General features: G+C 44.4%; 1 protein-coding gene across 2 annotated transcripts; it reads left to right on the forward strand.

The window, feature by feature from the left end:
- Positions 1-806: 806 nt before the first annotated feature.
- SLC30A10 (solute carrier family 30 member 10) lies at positions 807-16,541 on the forward strand. 2 transcript variants are annotated; one of them, XM_081187480.1, is made up of 5 exons: positions 807-1,341; positions 1,852-1,899; positions 12,654-12,737; positions 13,856-14,095; positions 15,028-16,541. In XM_081187480.1, exons 1-5 carry the CDS (start codon positions 894-896, stop codon positions 15,513-15,515), a joined length of 1,308 nt encoding a protein of 435 aa, XP_081043606.1. In that variant the 5' UTR covers positions 807-893; the 3' UTR covers positions 15,516-16,541. The 2 variants fall into 2 exon arrangements, with proteins under 2 accessions (XP_081043606.1, XP_081043605.1); XM_081187479.1 differs by lacking the exons at positions 807-1,341; positions 1,852-1,899 and adding an exon at positions 10,565-11,360.
- The last annotated feature ends 381 nt before the right edge of the window (positions 16,542-16,922 follow it).

Below are 16,922 nucleotides of genomic sequence, written 5' to 3' on the forward strand. Positions count from 1 at the left end.
AATGCTGGCTCTTACTTATGTAAGACCAATTCCGACTGCTTCATCCTCCCAATATAAAGGGTGTATAAAAATTAAATTAGGGGTCAACAAACGTTTTCAGCAGGGGGCCGGTCCACTGTCCCTCAAACGTTGTGGGGGGCCAGACTATATTTTGAAGAGAGAGAAAAAGAATTCCTATGCCCCACAAATAACCCAGAGATGCATTGTAATTAAAAGGACACATTCTACTCATGTAAAAACACGCTGATTCCTGGACTGTCTGCAGGCCGGATTTAGAAGGTGATTGGGCCGGATCTGGCCCCCGGGCCTTAGTTTGCCTACCCATTAATTAAATTGCACTTGTAATTTTGATTCAGAAAAAGGGTGTTGCAGCTCCCAGAAGTTTGGGAAACGTTGACCTAGGCCAGGGGAGATGCCGTCAAGATATTGCTGAACTACATCTCCCATCATGTTGCCTGGGGCAGATGGGAGTTTGAACCCAGCAATACCTGGCATCATGTTTTCTACCTCTGGCCTAGGCCAAGGTCCTGCTCAAGGCCCCACTCCTCCCCTCCAGCACCCAATGAACCTCTGTGAACAATAAGGCGGGCGCCCCAGCTGTGAAGAATTGTTGCTGCAGCCTCAAACGTTAGCACCCCGGGCAATGAGACAAACAGACAGCTTGTTTCATTTGATATCTTAGTTTCCTTTACGCACTTATTGAGTGGCGGCCTCCACGCGATAACCCCCTGGCTTAATTGCCCTTTAAACTAGTTTTATTGCTTTAGTGCATCTTATAAAAATTAGCTTCTAAACACAAGCAGCAGCAGACAATAAAAAGGGGAGACCTGCCAGTCATTGCTTGCTAATCCTGCCAAGACCCTTCTCGCAAGCACAGAGAACGCTTCTCCGCCATGGGTCGCTACACGGGACGGAGCAGCCGCCTTTTCTTCATGTGCATTGTGACGTTTATGCTTTTTGTGGGCGAAATGGTGGTGGGCTACATAGGTAACTCCCTCTCTCTCACCTCGGACGCTTTTGCTGTCCTGTCTCACCTGATCTCTATGATCGTCGGCTTGCTGGGCGTAAGAGTCAGCCGCATTCGGTGGCACAAGAACAGCACCTTTGGCTTCCCCCGGGCCGATGTGGTGGGTGCATTTGGCAACTCTGTCTTTGCCACGGCCCTCATGTTCAGCATCCTGATCGAAGCCCTGAAGAGGTTCCTCAACCCGCAGAAGACCGAAAATGCGCTCTTTGTCCTAATCGCTGGACTTGTAGGGCTGTTCTTCAATGTGGTCAATTATGTCGTCTTTATGGACTGTTGCTACTGCCGTGACTCTTTTGACCAAGACATGGAAACAGGTAAGGAATTTTAAAAAATCACTACCTTATCCATAATTAATACTTCTAGACATAGGTTGACACTTTATTAAAGGGTGTTTTTTTGGGGGGGGGTTGCTCCTTGATGCAGACCCTAAACTTTTAAATAGTTCGATATGTGGCATGATCAAAAGCAATCATGTGTTGGCCTTTTTTAAATAACAAAAAATTATTACAATGCATCACAAGCCACAAGCTTTTTGCGAGTTACCAAGAACCACCAGTCCTTACCAGTGTGGCATTTCCTCTTATCAAAACACAACTCAGTTACATTTGGAAGCAACCCTAACTACTTCTATTGGAAATATAACTTTGAGGCTATGGATATTTTCCATGAGCGTTGATGAAATCATGGCTATTCAGCTGAGTCTATACTATTCAGAGGTGGAATGACTGGTAATTTAAAACTAGAAGAATTCTATTGCTGTTTGGTTAGTCTGAGCCTCTCCCAGAATATTTAATCAGTATGCTTTCCATTAATATTTTTCTTAGGCTACTCAATTAGAGAAGGTCCAGTGATAACACCCTTTCCTGATTTAGGTGAGTCTTGAAAATGCCTTATTCCATATGTACAGAAGTAGGTACAACATATACTATTCTATATGTATGCATTGTCACTAAGAATGTGTGTGAGAGTGACTGTGCAATCAGGGCTACATTGCTGATTTGTTGCTACTGCTACTGCCTATTTGCGTTATGAGAAAGGGAAGTGTCATCTCACTGTTCCTTGAAATTAAGTGATCTACATTGCTGGCTGAATTTTGTCAAGAGAATAGTAGAAGTTTGCGAAAAGGTCAAACAGTAGAAATGAAAATCTGAATCCCCTAAGTGACTTTAAAAATAAATAAATCAGCATCTGCTTAAATCATCAGGAGCTTTATGGCACATTACGTAAGTTCTGGGTCCAGAATTAAGAAGCTGCACTATAAGAGGCAATGTCTCTCCACTGCACTGCCAATGGGGGGTCACATTTGTTCTTGCTTGAAAAAAGCTACACACATTTCATTGGATGTAACTCGTTTGTACCAATATATTATGTCAAAGGTATATGATTTCTGATTTTAATTATTGTTATGAGCCACCTCTACTGACGGCTGGGCACATTGCAAATGTGTTACACAATTAAAATAAAACAAAAGGTTGAAAGTTGTGTGTCGACTCTTTTTTCTCATTAGGATCTTGGGGAGAACACATAATCACTCCACTGTTATTTTCTTGGTCAACCACGTTTCATATTATTTATGTATTAAATGTATGCCCCACCCTTCCTCCCAAAGGAGCTCAGTGTGGCAAACATTTTGGTAATAACAAAAACAATTAAAAATGAGATAAAGCAAATTTAAGAGCAAATTCTGTGTCTGGATAGGCTTGCTGAAACAGAAAAGTTTTCAGCAGGTGTCTAAAGAAGCACAGTGATTGGGCCTGCCAAATCTCTTTCTCTTTCTCTCTTTCGATGGCAATTGTGTGAGTCACCAATGCCTTAATTACTAAAGCAGAGCATTTGAAAAGTCAGTTGTCATGCCCTACCAGGACATGGGTGACCGACTTGATGTTCTCCAGATCCTGTTGGCCAACAGCTCTTATCCCCGCTGACCATTGGTCATGCTGGCTGCAGCTGATGGGAGTTGGAGACCAACAACACCTGGGATGGCTATCCCTGGACTATGCTAACATTTAGGTGTCAGAGATAATTGTTTGTATAAAGATGAACAGCTGTAGTCACTATTCTGGCCAAATAAACTTGTAGAATTGGGAGGTGTGGGAAGCAGTGGTGGCAGGTCCACTAAATTCCCTGCCCTTTCAGCTTGAGTGGTTTCTGGAGCGTACTCATGGACCTATAGTACCTCCCCACAATGCAGGAGCAATGGAAACCGAATGTAGAGGGCACATTCCAAGCTATGCAATCCACATCTCATCACACTCTGCCCTTAGTGATAACTGTGCAGCCCGTTGACGTCAATGGACAAGCCAATTATCACTTTCTAGCAATTAATAATCTGGTGGTTGTATAAATGGCTATTAGCCAGCTTTGCACTTTGGCCACAATTATTAAGAATCCTTCAGAGGCTAACCTAGAAAGAACATGCCATCTTACAGAGTCACTCCTTTTGAATAGACTTGGAGCCAAATCACACATTCTTTTAGGTGTACTTTTTATATATAAAAAATGTACCCCTCAAATTGCCAAGTGGGAATCTGGCAAACAGGTTTTCAAACGCATATATCATACAGCTATGCTTCGCAGGATTGGCTATAGCTCCTTCTTGAATATGCAAAGTTATTGTTCCCCAAAATCCTACAGGGAGCACAATTAAAAGTGCTGGTGCTTACCTTCAAAGTCCCTTAAGGAGGGAATCCAGATACCTGCAGGAGCACCTACTCTCATATCAACCTGCTTATAAAGTGAGGCAGTCTTTTGAGGATATCATCCAGATGCCCTACCTGAGGTAAGGTAGGTGGGACTAGAAAGGAGATCTCCTTAGTAGTGACACCGCTTGTCAAATTCCGTCAACAAGGAAGTTTACCTGGCGTTCACAGTATTATCCTTTCAGTGTTGAGTAAAGATGCTTCCCCTCCCTGCACTATTATAGCTTATTACTCTGGATTTGGATCACATCCACACCTTGCATTTAAAACTCTCATTCCACCATGGCGCCTTCCAAATATCCTGGGAACTCTGGTTTGTTACGTGTGCTGACTTCAAAGACCTACAATTTTCAGCACCCTGAACAAACTATAGTTTCCAGGATTCTCCGTGACTGTTAAAGTGCTGTAGGAGTGCCTTAAATGTAGGGTGTGCATGTGACCTCTCTATTCTTATTCTACCTAATTTCGCAGTTATCCTTTGAAATTCGCACTTCTCTAAATTTTGCAATGCAATTCTCCGACCGAGAATATGCACACCAAAAAGTGTGCATTAGGTAAAAGTGCACACAAAAGTGTGTGTGTAAGAAAATAATGTAAAAAGGGCATTCTGTGAGGAGAAACTGCTGGGAAAAAATATGTACGTTAGGCAAAACTGCATGCAAAAATGTCTATATTAGGAGAAGCATACATGAAACTTCAGTGATGAAGTATCTGTAGAAGTTTCCCTGGTCCAATCCTCAGCGTCTCCATGTAGGACTGAAATCTGTCTGAAATCCTTGTGAGCCAGTGCTATTCAGTGTAGATTATTCTGAGCTAGCTGGACCAATGGTCCGGATTCATTATATAGCAGCTTCTTAAGTTCCTATGAAAATGTATATGAATTTTTGTCAGGACCTTTACAAAATTCACAAACTGATGCGGATATGGTCATAGAATCATAGAATCATAGAATCATAGAGTTGGAAGAGACCACAAGGGCCATCGAGTCCAACCCCCTGCCAAGCAGGAAACATCATCAGAGCACTCCTGACATATGGTTGTCAAGCCTCTGCTTAAAGACCTCCAAAGTAGGAGACTCCACCACACTCCTTGGCAGCAAATTCCACTGTCGAACAGCTCTTACTGTCAGGAAGTTCTTCCTAATGTTTAGGTGGAATCTTCTTTCTTGTAGTTTGGATCCATTGCTCCGTGTCCGCTTCTCTGGAGCAGCAGAAAACAACCTTTCTCCCTCCTCTATGTGACATCCTTTTATATATTTGAACATGGCTATCATATCACCCCTTAACCTCCTCTTCTCCAGGCTAAACATGCCCAGCTCCCTTAGCCGTTCCTCATAAGGCATCGTTTCCAGGCCTTTGACCATTTTGGTTGCCCTCCTCTGGACACGTTCCAGTTTGTCAGTGTCCTTCTTGAATTGTGGTGCCCAGAACTGGACACAGTACTCCAGGTGTGGTCTGACCAGAGCAGAATACAGTGGCACTATTACTTCCCTTGATCTAGATGCTATACTCCTATTGATGCAGCCCAGAATTGCATTGGCTTTTTTAGCTGCCGCGTCACACTGTTGGCTCATGTCAAGTTTGTGGTCAACCAAGACTCCTAGATCCTTTTCACATGTACTGCTCTCAAGCCAGGTGTCACCCATCTTGTATTTGTGCCTCTCATTTTTTTTGCCCAAGTGCAATACTTTACATTTCTCCCTGTTAAAATTCATTTTGTTTGTTTTTGCCCAGTTCTCTAATCTGTCAAGGTCGTTTTGAAGTGTGATCCTGTCCTCTGGGGTGTTAGCCACCCCTCCCAGTTTGGTGTCATCTGCAAATTTGATCAGGATGCCCTTGAGTCCATCATCCAAGTCGTTGATAAAGATGTTAAATAAGACCGGGCCCAAGACAGAACCCTGTGGCACCCCACTAGTCACTCTTCTCCAGGATGAAGAGGAACCATTGATGAGCACCCTTTGGGTTCGGTCAGTCAGCCAGTTACAAATCCACTGAGTGGTAGCAGAGTCAAGACCGCATTTTACCAGCTTCTTTACAAGAATATCATGGGGCACCTTGTCAAATGCCTTACTGAAATCAAGGTAGGCTATATCCACTGAGTTCCCTTCATCTACCAGGCTTGTAATTCTGTCAAAAAATGAGATCAGGTTAGTCTGACATGACTTATTTTTCAGAAATCCATGCTGACTATTGGTGATCACAGCATTCCTTTCTAGGTGCTCACAGACTGTTTGCTTAATGATCTGCTCCAGAATCTTCCCTGCTATTGATGTCAGACTGACTGGGCGGTAATTATTTGGGTCCTCTCTTTTCCCCTTTTTGAAAATAGGGACAACATTTGCCCTCCTCCAGTCTGCCGGGACTTCGCCTGTTCTCCAGGATTTCTCGAAGATGACTGCCAGTGGTTCTGAGATCACATCTGCCAGTTCTTTTAATACTCTTGGATGCAGTTCATCTGGCCCTGGAGACTTGAATACATCTAAACTAGCCAAATATTCTTGTACTGTCTCCTTAGTTATTCTGGGCTGTGTTTCCTTTGCTGAATCATTTGCTCCAAATTCTTCAGGTCGGGCATTGTTTTCTTTATCGGAGAAGACTGAGGCAAAGAAGGCATTGAGGAGTTCAGCCCTTTCTGTGTCCCCTGTTTGCATTTCACCATCTTCTCCTCTGAGTGACCCCACTGTTTCTTTGTTCTTCCTTTTGCTACGAACATACCCATAAAAGCCTTTTTTGTTGCTTTTAACCTCTCTAGCAAGCCTGAGTTCATTCTGTGCTTTAGCTTTTCTGACTTTGTGTCTACACGTGCTGGCTATTTGTTTGAATTCCTCTTTGGTGGTTTCCCCCCTTTTCCATTTTTTGTACACATCCTTTTTTAATCTTAATTCAGTTAAAAGTTCTTTAGATAGCCACCCTGGCTTCTTTAGGCACCTTCCATGTTTCCGTCTCATTGGTATTGCCTGACGTTGTGCTTTTACTATCTCCCTCTTAACAAACTCCCAGCCATCATGAACTCCCTTTCCTTTTAGTATTGCTGTCCATGGGATCTCACCCAGCACTTCCCTAAGTTTTATGAAGTCGGCTTTCTTAAAGTCAAGAAATTGAGTCCTAGTATGCTTGGCTGCTCCTTTCCGCTGTATAGTAAACTTCAGAAGAGCATGATCACTCGCGCCTAATGATCCTTCCACTTCTACCCCACTAACCAGGTCATCAACATTGGTTAGGACCAGATCTAAAATGGCTGTTCCTCTTGTTGCTTCTCCCACTTTCTGGACAATGAAGTTGTCTGCAAGGCCAGTGAGGAATCTGTTTGACCTTATGCTCTTGGCTGAGTTTGACGTCCAACAAATATCCGGGTAATTGAAGTCCCCCATTACTACTATCTCCCTTCCTTTTGCATGCTTGGCCATCTGTTCCAGGAAGGCATCATCTATGTCCTCCGTTTGGCTTGGGGATCTATAGTAAACTCCCACAATGAGGTCTCTGTTATTCTTCTCTCCCTTAATTTTGACCCAAATGCTCTCACATTGGCTTTGAGGTTCTAAATCTTGGATCTCTTCACAGGTATACACATCCCTGACATATAACGCCACTCCTCCTCCTTTCTTGTCTGGTCTGTTTCTCTGAAATAGATTGTATCCCCCCATTATTACATTCCAATCGTAGGACTTATCCCACCAGGTTTCAGTGATGCCTATTATGTCATATTTAGTTTGCTGTACCAAGAGCTCAAGCTCATCTTGTTTATTTCCCATGCTTTGCGCATTAGTGTACAGACATTGAAGTCCATTAATCATTCCCCCGTGTCTCTTATTTAAGGATTTTTTCCTCCCACCACTAGGTCCGCGTGCTGTTTGCTCCATTTGGTCTATGACATTTGGATGATCATCTTCATTAATTGATAGACTCCTACCTTCAATCTGAACATAAGACAGGAAAAACACGGAGAAACCAAAATAGACCGATATGTCCATAAATCCTAAATACATTCCTGGGAGGCAGGATAGTTATATTAGACAGAGACTCGTCCAAAGCGACACAATATGTCACAACCAAATTCCCGCCACTGTCTCGTGCTACTTTTATTTTCGTCAGTGGCTTTCTCCACAAGGATTCTGAAACTCAGCTGGTTCATTGAGGATGGAGAAGGTTTGTAATTCTTGACTTTGGCTTCCCCATAAGCAATCAGGTGCAGGCAGTTATGGCCTGACATCATTAAGAGGGTTGAGATCTAGAAAATTCAGTAGTTACGAACCCACTGAATGGCTAAGCATGAGAACAAAAAGACAGCTATGGTCTGCCACAAACTGGTCTACAGAACATAAGAAAACAGGAAGAGTCCTGTTGGATCAAACCAAAGGACTATTTAGTCTAGCAGTCTGTTCTCACAGCAGCCCACAAGCAGGACCTGAGTGCAATATGACCCTAAGCAACTGGGATGCACAGAGGTAAGATATAGCCATCATGGCTAGTAGTTGTGTTGCCCAAGTTTAATCCTTGCACACATAATTAATAGTGTGACTGGAGGTTTAAGCAACAGTAAAGAGGGTAAATGATGCTAAAACTATGCTACTCACAGAATGAGTCTTTTTTTTTTTAACCTTAATGTTAGTCTCTCAATTTCAGTTAGATCTGCTTGATATTTCAACTGTTATTTGAATAAATGGGAACTACAAATGCTATTCAGATAAAATATTATTCTTTCCTCGACAGAACTTGGCAAGCCAGTTTGGGATATTAAACATAACCGCAATCATATTCTTGCCTGCTACAATTTGATAAGGCAGTGTCATTTACAGCATCCACTTATCACTTGGCAGTAAAACACTATTGCCACTATCCAATCTGGCAGCACTGGCGGGCGTCAATTCGGTTGGGGAACAGAAAGAAAGAATCCCACCTTCTGACGGTAAGAGCTGTTTCACAGTGGAACAGACTCTCTCAGAACGTGGTGGGCTCTTCTTCAATGGAGGTTTTTAAGCAGAGGTGGTCATTGGCCATGGATGCTTTGGTTGAGATTCCTGCATTCCAGTGGGTTGGACTAGATGACCCTTGGGGTCCCTTCCAACTCTGCAATTCTATGACACATGCAGGATATAGTGAAGATATATCATATCTTCTTCACCAACAAGGAGCAGAGCCATTTTTCTTCTCTCAGGAGAAAATGATACTTCTTTTGTGCATGGTGGTGGGGAACAGATGCTGTATGATATGAGAATATCATATGATGGATGAATTTTGTAACAGGCAAATAAGTGCCTAAGGTGTATGACTTGGACAATACAGAAAATGCTGCCTCTTTTTGTTGTTGTTGATTTGTAAGCTTTTAGTGAAAAGAGCTATACCATTGCTTGTGATTTCAATTAGTTCCAGAATTTTTTCATGTTGTCTAATCTATGCCCATTGGACCATAATATTCCTTGACGCTGGGTAACTTTTCCTCCTATCCTGCAATGTTTAAAATTGGTGATTCACTGAATTTCAAAATAGGTTATTCAATGGCAACATTAATTCCAATAGTTCCAAATTAATTTAAGCTGATAACATTTCAAAACATGTCATCCGCTTAAATTAATTTGGAATTATTAATGAAGATTCATTTGCAGATTTTCACCATGCATTTAAAGTACAGTACTTGAGTTTCCCCCAAAGAATCCTGAAAACTGTAGCTTCTCCTTCACAGAGCTACAATTCCCAGTGCTCTTAACAAAGTACAGTTCCCAGGATCCTTTGGGGGAAGCCAGGTCTTTAGATGTGCATTGATTGTAGTAGCATTGGATTCATGTAATGATGGTGATGATGATAATAATAATAATAATAATAATAATAATAATAATAATAATAATTTTATTTATACCCTGTCCTCCACGGCCAGGACCGGGCTCAGGGCGGCTAACACCAAATATATGATACATTAAAAACACAATCAAACAATTAATTAAAATACATCTTAAAATTAAAATCAGGATGCAATTAAATGGCAGCCCACGGATGGCAAGATAATCTTATCTAAAATACAGACTAGTCTTCAGATTTGATTCCAGCTTGTATAAGAGACAGTGAAACTGAAAAGGGCATAATTGGTAATATTGTAAGTATCTGCTTTTTAAAAGAATCCTTGAGCTGGAAGGAAGCAGAACATAAAGAATCCTGGGGCTTAAATGTTTTCTGGAGATGCTTATATGGGTTTGAATGGGAATATACATATTCAAAACAAGCTTTTGTGCTGGGCGAGCCTGCGCTTAAACTTCTTATCCTCGATTGCTCTTTCCAAGATTATTTTATGGCCATTTTAGCTCTGGGCTCAAACGGGGCAGGGGAATTCATAAATATTGGTCAATAATTTAAGATATGACGAGCATTTGCAAATAACAGGCAGATTATAGGATCGCCAACTCTTTATGTTAAAGGCGAGCTCACACCCATAGCTGCAAAACATGGTCGTGAGAGCATGTGTCCGGCAACGGGGGAAAACGATACACCCTAATGTGTGTGTGGCAGCGCCCCAAATGATCCCCAGGAGCGGCAGGTGAAACCGACACCTGTCCAACACCTTCCCTATTTAAAAGCAAAGGAGGCAGAGATGCTGAGATGGCTCTTGTACCTTGGCTGGGTGCATGGCAAGCGCGTGGGCGGGGCGGTGAGTTGGCAATAGGCGCTTTTTTCCCTTTATCCTTTAGCGCTGATGGATAAGAAATTGCGGACGGCGGCAAATCTCGCCGGGCGCTGTCGGTGCAGAAGGGCGTCGGTGCCGCCCCTGCCGCGCCTCTATAAAAGCAAAGTGCAGAGTCACCAGCAGCGGCAGGGCGCGCAAAGCACTTGTTGCCAGGCGGCGGAGAGGGCGATTAGCGCCGCGCCTTCGCCTCTCTGCCCGCCGGTCCAAAGGCGCAGCCAGCCCGACGGAGGGGGCGACGGCGAAGCAACAAGCCAGCCCGGAGGCTCACTCGGGGGCTGGAGCCCAGGAAGCCCCTAGAGGGCTTCAAGAGTAGGGGCGCCCACCCGGCAGCGCCTTCCTCTCCAAGCGCGCGCCCCTCTCCAAGCGCGCCGCCTCCTGCTTCGCCATGGGGCGCTACACGGGCCAGACGTGCCGCCTGATTTTCATGCTGGTGCTGACGGCGGGCTTCTTCGTGGCCGAGATGGTGTCGGGCTACGTGGGCAACTCCATCGCGCTGGTGTCCGACTCCTTCAACATGCTCTCCGACCTGATCGCGCTCTGCGTGGGCCTCTCCACCGGGCGCATCTCCCGCCGCCGCCGGCGCCGCAGCCCCGACGCCTCCTTCGGCTACGGCCGCGCCGAGGTGGTGGGCGCCCTCTGCAACGCCGTCTTCCTGGCCGCGCTCTCCTTCACCATCCTCGTGGAGGCCCTGCAGCGCCTGGCCAGCCCCCAGGCCATCCGCGACCCCGAGCTCATCCTCATCGTGGGCGCGCTCGGCCTCGCCGTCAACCTCGTGGGGCTCCTCGTCTTCCAGGACTGGGCCTCCTGCTGGCCCGCCTGCCTGCGACGCGGCCCGCCGGCGAAGGCCACGCCAGAGCCCAGCCTCGACGGAGACCCCGAGCCCGGCTCCGCCGCCGCCCCCGAGGGCACCCTGCCAGCGGCCCTCGACCTCGACCTGGAGACTGGCAGCGTGGACGGAGCAGGTGCCTCTCGGTTTCCTCCTCCATTGATCCCTCGCCTCCTTTCCTCTCTTCACCATTTTCGTTCTCCTCCTTTGCCCATTTCTGATGTTTTCCCCATATTCTCTTCTTTGGGGGGCATATTTTTTCCATCAGTTTTCTTTGCATCAGTATAATTTGTTTTCCACCCACCTCCTTTCCTTAACTTGTACATTTCCCCACACTTCTTATAATTGGAATTCTTCTATTTATATTATGATGAATAAATATATTTATCCAGCCCTATATGCTCTCTTCCCTCTTGTTTTTCACTGCCATCCCATCCCATCCCCCACTCTTGTATTGGTACTTTTTTGTTTTATTTATATTACTTTTATACCTCACTTTTTCTCTGGGGAGTGGTACGCACTTCTCGTCTCCATTTTGTCCTCACAGCAACCCTGTGAGGTAGGTTAGGCTAAGAGATAGGGAACCAAGATCCTCCAGTGAGCCTTTTGGCCGAGTGGGCGTTTCAAAGCCCATCATTCCAACCACCACACTGGCTCTCTTTCTTTTTAAATCCTCCTTCAGCTTTCCCTATTCTTACTTTTCTCTTTCCAACCTCTCTTTCCTCCACCTCCACCTAGTCTCCATCTAGTCTCTGGGTGATATGAACACAGGCCAAGTACAAAAAAAATGTGCAGATTTTACTGTAAAATGCCAGTTAAAAGTGGGTATAGTTAAATAACTTCTAATGTTATATTGACTTTTAGGTAGATTAGATGAGGCAGATTTTCCATGCCATCATCAACTTTCTGGTTTGTTATTTTTCTCTCCACACTTTTCTCTTTCTCTTTTTTACACCTTCCCCCCTTCTTTTCTATTCCTTCCTGTTCCCTTCTTTCATGTTTATTTGCCCTCCTTTCATTTTTGGTGTCCTCCCCTAACAATATTTTCTCTCTGTGTTGGTTTCTTTTTCTTCAAATACTTTTTTTGGGAGGGGGATTTTGTTTTTGCACTTTGTCCTTTTGCTCATGAAATAATTTTTGTTTCTTTTACCGACAAAAAAAAAATTTGTGTGGGAGTTTGCAGAGCTTTTAAGCACAAATAAATAACCGTGATTTATATGTATTGGAGTTTGTTTACTTTCCACGTTTCCATGAAATTATGCATCAGCTTCCAGTTATGATTGCACGTGTGTTGTCTGCATGCAGGCATGGGAGGGTCATTGCTAAAACGTCTGGTACCGTTTAAGATTTAGGTTGGTTTTGAAAAGATTGGTGTTTTTTTCTGTTTGTAGAACTTATACACAACACAGCGTTTCTTCTTTGAATGCAGGTGACACCATAAATACCCAGAATAAGCCCGAAGATGAGGTGATACAGAAAAAAGAGAAAAAATCCGAAGCTTTGAATATCAGAGGTAATACAGGATAGACAACTTACCCAATTTTGGGGGACCCTCTTTATTGGCGACCTGTTCCGGTTTATTCCCACCGTTTCTAAATACATTTATAGTACAAGATCAGTGGCGTAGGAAGGGGGCGGCAGAGGGGGCGATCCGCCCCAGGTGCCACTCTGGGAGGGTTGCCAAGATGGCCCCTGCCTCCCCCCAGCTGTAGAGCGGCCGAGGGCGCCTGCAGTCTGTATGGGTGCCGCTCGTGTGGGGTCCATATGGGCTGCTGCTCTCGCAAATGGTGGCCATATGGGTTGCATCTTGCACAGTGACCGTATGGGCTGCGAGAGAGCGGCAGCAGCCCATATGGACTGCGCCTCCCCGGGTGCCAGAGAGGGTTCCTCCGCCACTGTACAAGATATCAATAAACCATATTTAATCCAACAGGTTATTAAATTACTGACCAATATAAAGAATACAGATAGACTATAGCTGCTCAGATGCAGCCAAGTTGACTCCTGGAAGGCCAAGTTTAGAATCCTTTACACATGATGATGTCCATGTATCTGACGCGTTAACAATATCAAATGATCCAGCTTTCGGCTTGTGGTCAACGAGCTTAGGGACCGCCACATTTTATTTTTTACTTACACAGGCATAGGAGAACATAAGTGTGTGAAGATCATGTGCCCATGTGCTTTACTGCATGAATATAGTCTTAACCGTGTGTCCATAAGTGACTGTGGAGGCCATTGGGAAGCCACACTAGATGGTGGTTTCTCACTATGTGTACATGTGGCAAAATGGACTCATTGCAGTCTTCACACTTTGTCACTTGCATCGCTGAGCACCCATCTAAGTAAAATTTCACATATAATGTCCTCTATAGTTTGCTTTTCCATTCTTAAAGCTAATGCTTTGAATCTAATACCAGTACTCACATGAATGTAGTCATTCTGTGATGACATTAGGAATTATGGGTCTAGGTCACATGTGAAAGCGGAACCTGGATTTTAATATTGTCCTATTTATAAAAAGTTAGGTTCAAAAGCAAGTTTTGATCGAGCTCTGGTTGACATCTACTGCCTTTGAACAACCCAAAATCTGATCATCAAAGCAAATGTTTCTCCTGTCCTTTATCTCAGGTGTTCTTTTGCATGTGATGGGGGATGCTCTTGGCTCAGTTATCGTTGTAGTGGCTGCTTCCATATTCTATGCACTTCCTCTGGACAAGAACACTCCATGCAACTGGGAGTGCTACATTGATCCAAGCCTGACCATAATTATGGTGATCATCATACTCTCGTCAGCCTTCCCGCTTATCAAGGAGACGGCAACAATCTTACTGCAGATGGTTCCCAAGAGTGTTAATATGCAGTTGCTGAGTAAGTTGCATTTTACTGCCGAAGCACTTAAAAAGCCAGTGTTATTCCTGGAATTACATTTCTGGATTATGCACCCCACCACCAGCTCTACATTCTCAGCAGCTTTGAGAAACTGACTCACATGGTGGTGTCTTAGCAACATGACTCAAATCTTGGTGGATTAGTGAAAGCATGCATTTCGAGAACACAGTACTCATGCAAAATAGCAGGCGTTGAGCTGCTGTTCCCTGAAATCACTGCATACATCTATAGATGTAAGAAGGTAGAAGGATAACAGTTAAGTGCCCGAGACCATTGTTAGTTGGGCAGGATAAAAATAAATCTTTTGCCTTATGCACACACTCAGACCATGTGAAGGTTGGGGGGCTTTTTTGCTTTAGAACTTAAACTTGTGCAGAAACTTTCCCAGTTTCCAAGACATTTTTCCCCCCGAGTTACAAAGTTAGGGTTTGTGTTTTTAATGTGAATTATGTAGGCTTTGAGGGGCAGTATAGTTCTCTCGTCCCATGGGGATAACTTTCCAACCTCATGCAAGGCATAAATAATCCAATGCTGGGTTTCCTAAAATTATGCTGGTACCTAATCCATACAGATACTTGCCATTTAGCAGGGTCTACATTTGATTCAATCAGCTAATGTTTCCAGAACTTGTGCTTTTTTCCTATCGTGTGTGGTGCTGTGCTGATGCCCCTGCAGCCCAGGAAGACTCTAGGCATAGTTTAGCATGGCCCAGTTGTTCTGCTTCTTCCAGGAATGTTTTGGGTCTGGCCATGAACCCTCCCGTAAAATGTATTTGTCCTGGAAGGTTCTCTCTGCTTTTGCAGTGTGCTGCTGAACAGTGTTTCTGATCAGATCACTGCTGCCAGTAGACCCTTCATGAAATCTCATTGAGTTTATTTTCTGCTTGTTTTTATTGTCTCTCTCCCCAACAGCAAACAAGCTGCTCGAAGTGCCAGGCATTACAAGCATTCACGAGGTGCACGTCTGGCAGATGGTCAGTGGGAAGAACATTGCCACCCTCCACGTCAAATGCCACACCAGTTCCGATTACCAAGACGCTTCGCAGAAGATGAGGGAGTTGTTCCACGAAGCGGGGGTCCACTCAGTCACCATCCAGCCAGAGTACACCGACCAGAAGAACCCCGAAGTCCTATGCAGCACTCCGTGCATCTCCAGAGCTTGCGACCCGCAGCTGTGCTGCAGCCAGCAGGAAGCGGCCCTGGCTGAGGTCAATGGCTACAACGAGAAGAAGAGCAGCCTGTCTCCCTCGCTGCACAAAGTCTTCCACAGGAAAGACGTGGTGGAGATTCCCAATGAACCCACGTGGGCCGAGGAGCCCGTCAAAAAGCACAGCTGCTCAAAGGACAGTTACAAAGAAGCAGGCGATGACAAGCCCTATATAAACAGCACACAATTCTAGGCAGCTTGGGCTCGCGCTTGGCGACTGCTGTTCATCTAGGGCAAAGTTATCCTTGGCAGTGCCCCCTTGGCTAAAAAGCTGCTGGCAAGCACTTGCCACAGGCCTGGGGAGTTGCGTTTGACACCTGGGTGTCCAATGCATAGCATAAGATGGCATCTAGAGCAGGTGTTCTTGGCTTGTATCTAAAGGTCTAGCTGTGCAGGTAGAAGGCCCCTCTATCCATGCAGCCGCTGGTACCTTCAGCTCTGCAATTCTGAAATGAGGGACATCCCAGGAAAGCAGACGTGCCTTTTAGCCATCCCTTGTCTTCAAGGAGTGTTTCTGGCATTTGCCAAATATGTCCAGTGCCATTTTGACACTTGATTCCTTTTCCTCCAGGGGTAAATATCTTACGGCTGAGCACACTGGATTTTTTTACCTCTATCTTTACCAAAATGTGCTGCTCGTTGCAGGTCTCTTAGTTCCCTTTGATTGGGCTGTCCCAGAGCACCATTATGAAGGAATGAAAGTAGGTGGTAGTTTCATTAGTCTTGTTTTCAAATGCCTCTTATTTACTTGAAATTAGAAGTGGGATTTCTGGAAAAGTGGGGTGGAGGGCACCAAGTGGGGGAAAGGCTAGCCTAAGGGATTGTTAGGCAGGTTTACCTGAACGCTGGCAATGAACTATGGTTATAATTCACCAAAGTATTGCTGCTCTGTATTATCAGTTGAAAGCACCGTTGAAACAAATGATTATCTCTCCTGCCTGTGTATTTTCCTGCCATTTCAGTGAATGAATGTATGGATTTTTGTAGCATGAGTTGAGACTGTTGTGTTTTAGTATGTGTCAATCTGTAATATTGATTTGATTTTTTTGTATACAGGTTATATATTTATATTCCCCCCAATCATATCTTAAATAGCATAACTTCTTAACTGTACTCTGCATATTTCCAAAATAACAAACATATTTTGTTTGAGGGGTGATGGTCAGTGTCGTTCCTATTTCCAAAATGTCCGCCGCAAATAAACATGTAATATATCTTACTTGGAAATATAGATCATGTTCCTACTCATTTTTTCCCCTTTAAGAAATGGGCACCTCTTGCAAATGTGTCTGTGTGCAAGTGAGAGGTTTCACCAGCTTCAAATATCCATGTCAGTGAGTTAACACCAGGGAATATAGAAATCGTCAGGATACATGTTTGCCAAAGAATGTCTGTGGCAGCTTGATACAATCCATCCAAGACAACTCTCAGGAGAAGCAAGGGTTTTGACTATTATACTGCTCTAACTTTTGCAGATCAGGAAGAGTCGTCGAGATTCCCCCCCTTGCCAAAAAAATCAAATTTGTTGTACCTTCCTATAGTTTCTATAAACATGCAATTGCATGTGCTGCTTTGCTCCTAGAGCGGCTCCTAGCACTTG

This window comes from Podarcis bocagei, assembly GCF_964188305.1.
Source record: "Podarcis bocagei genome assembly, chromosome: 3".
NCBI lineage: Eukaryota > Metazoa > Chordata > Lepidosauria > Squamata > Lacertidae > Podarcis > Podarcis bocagei.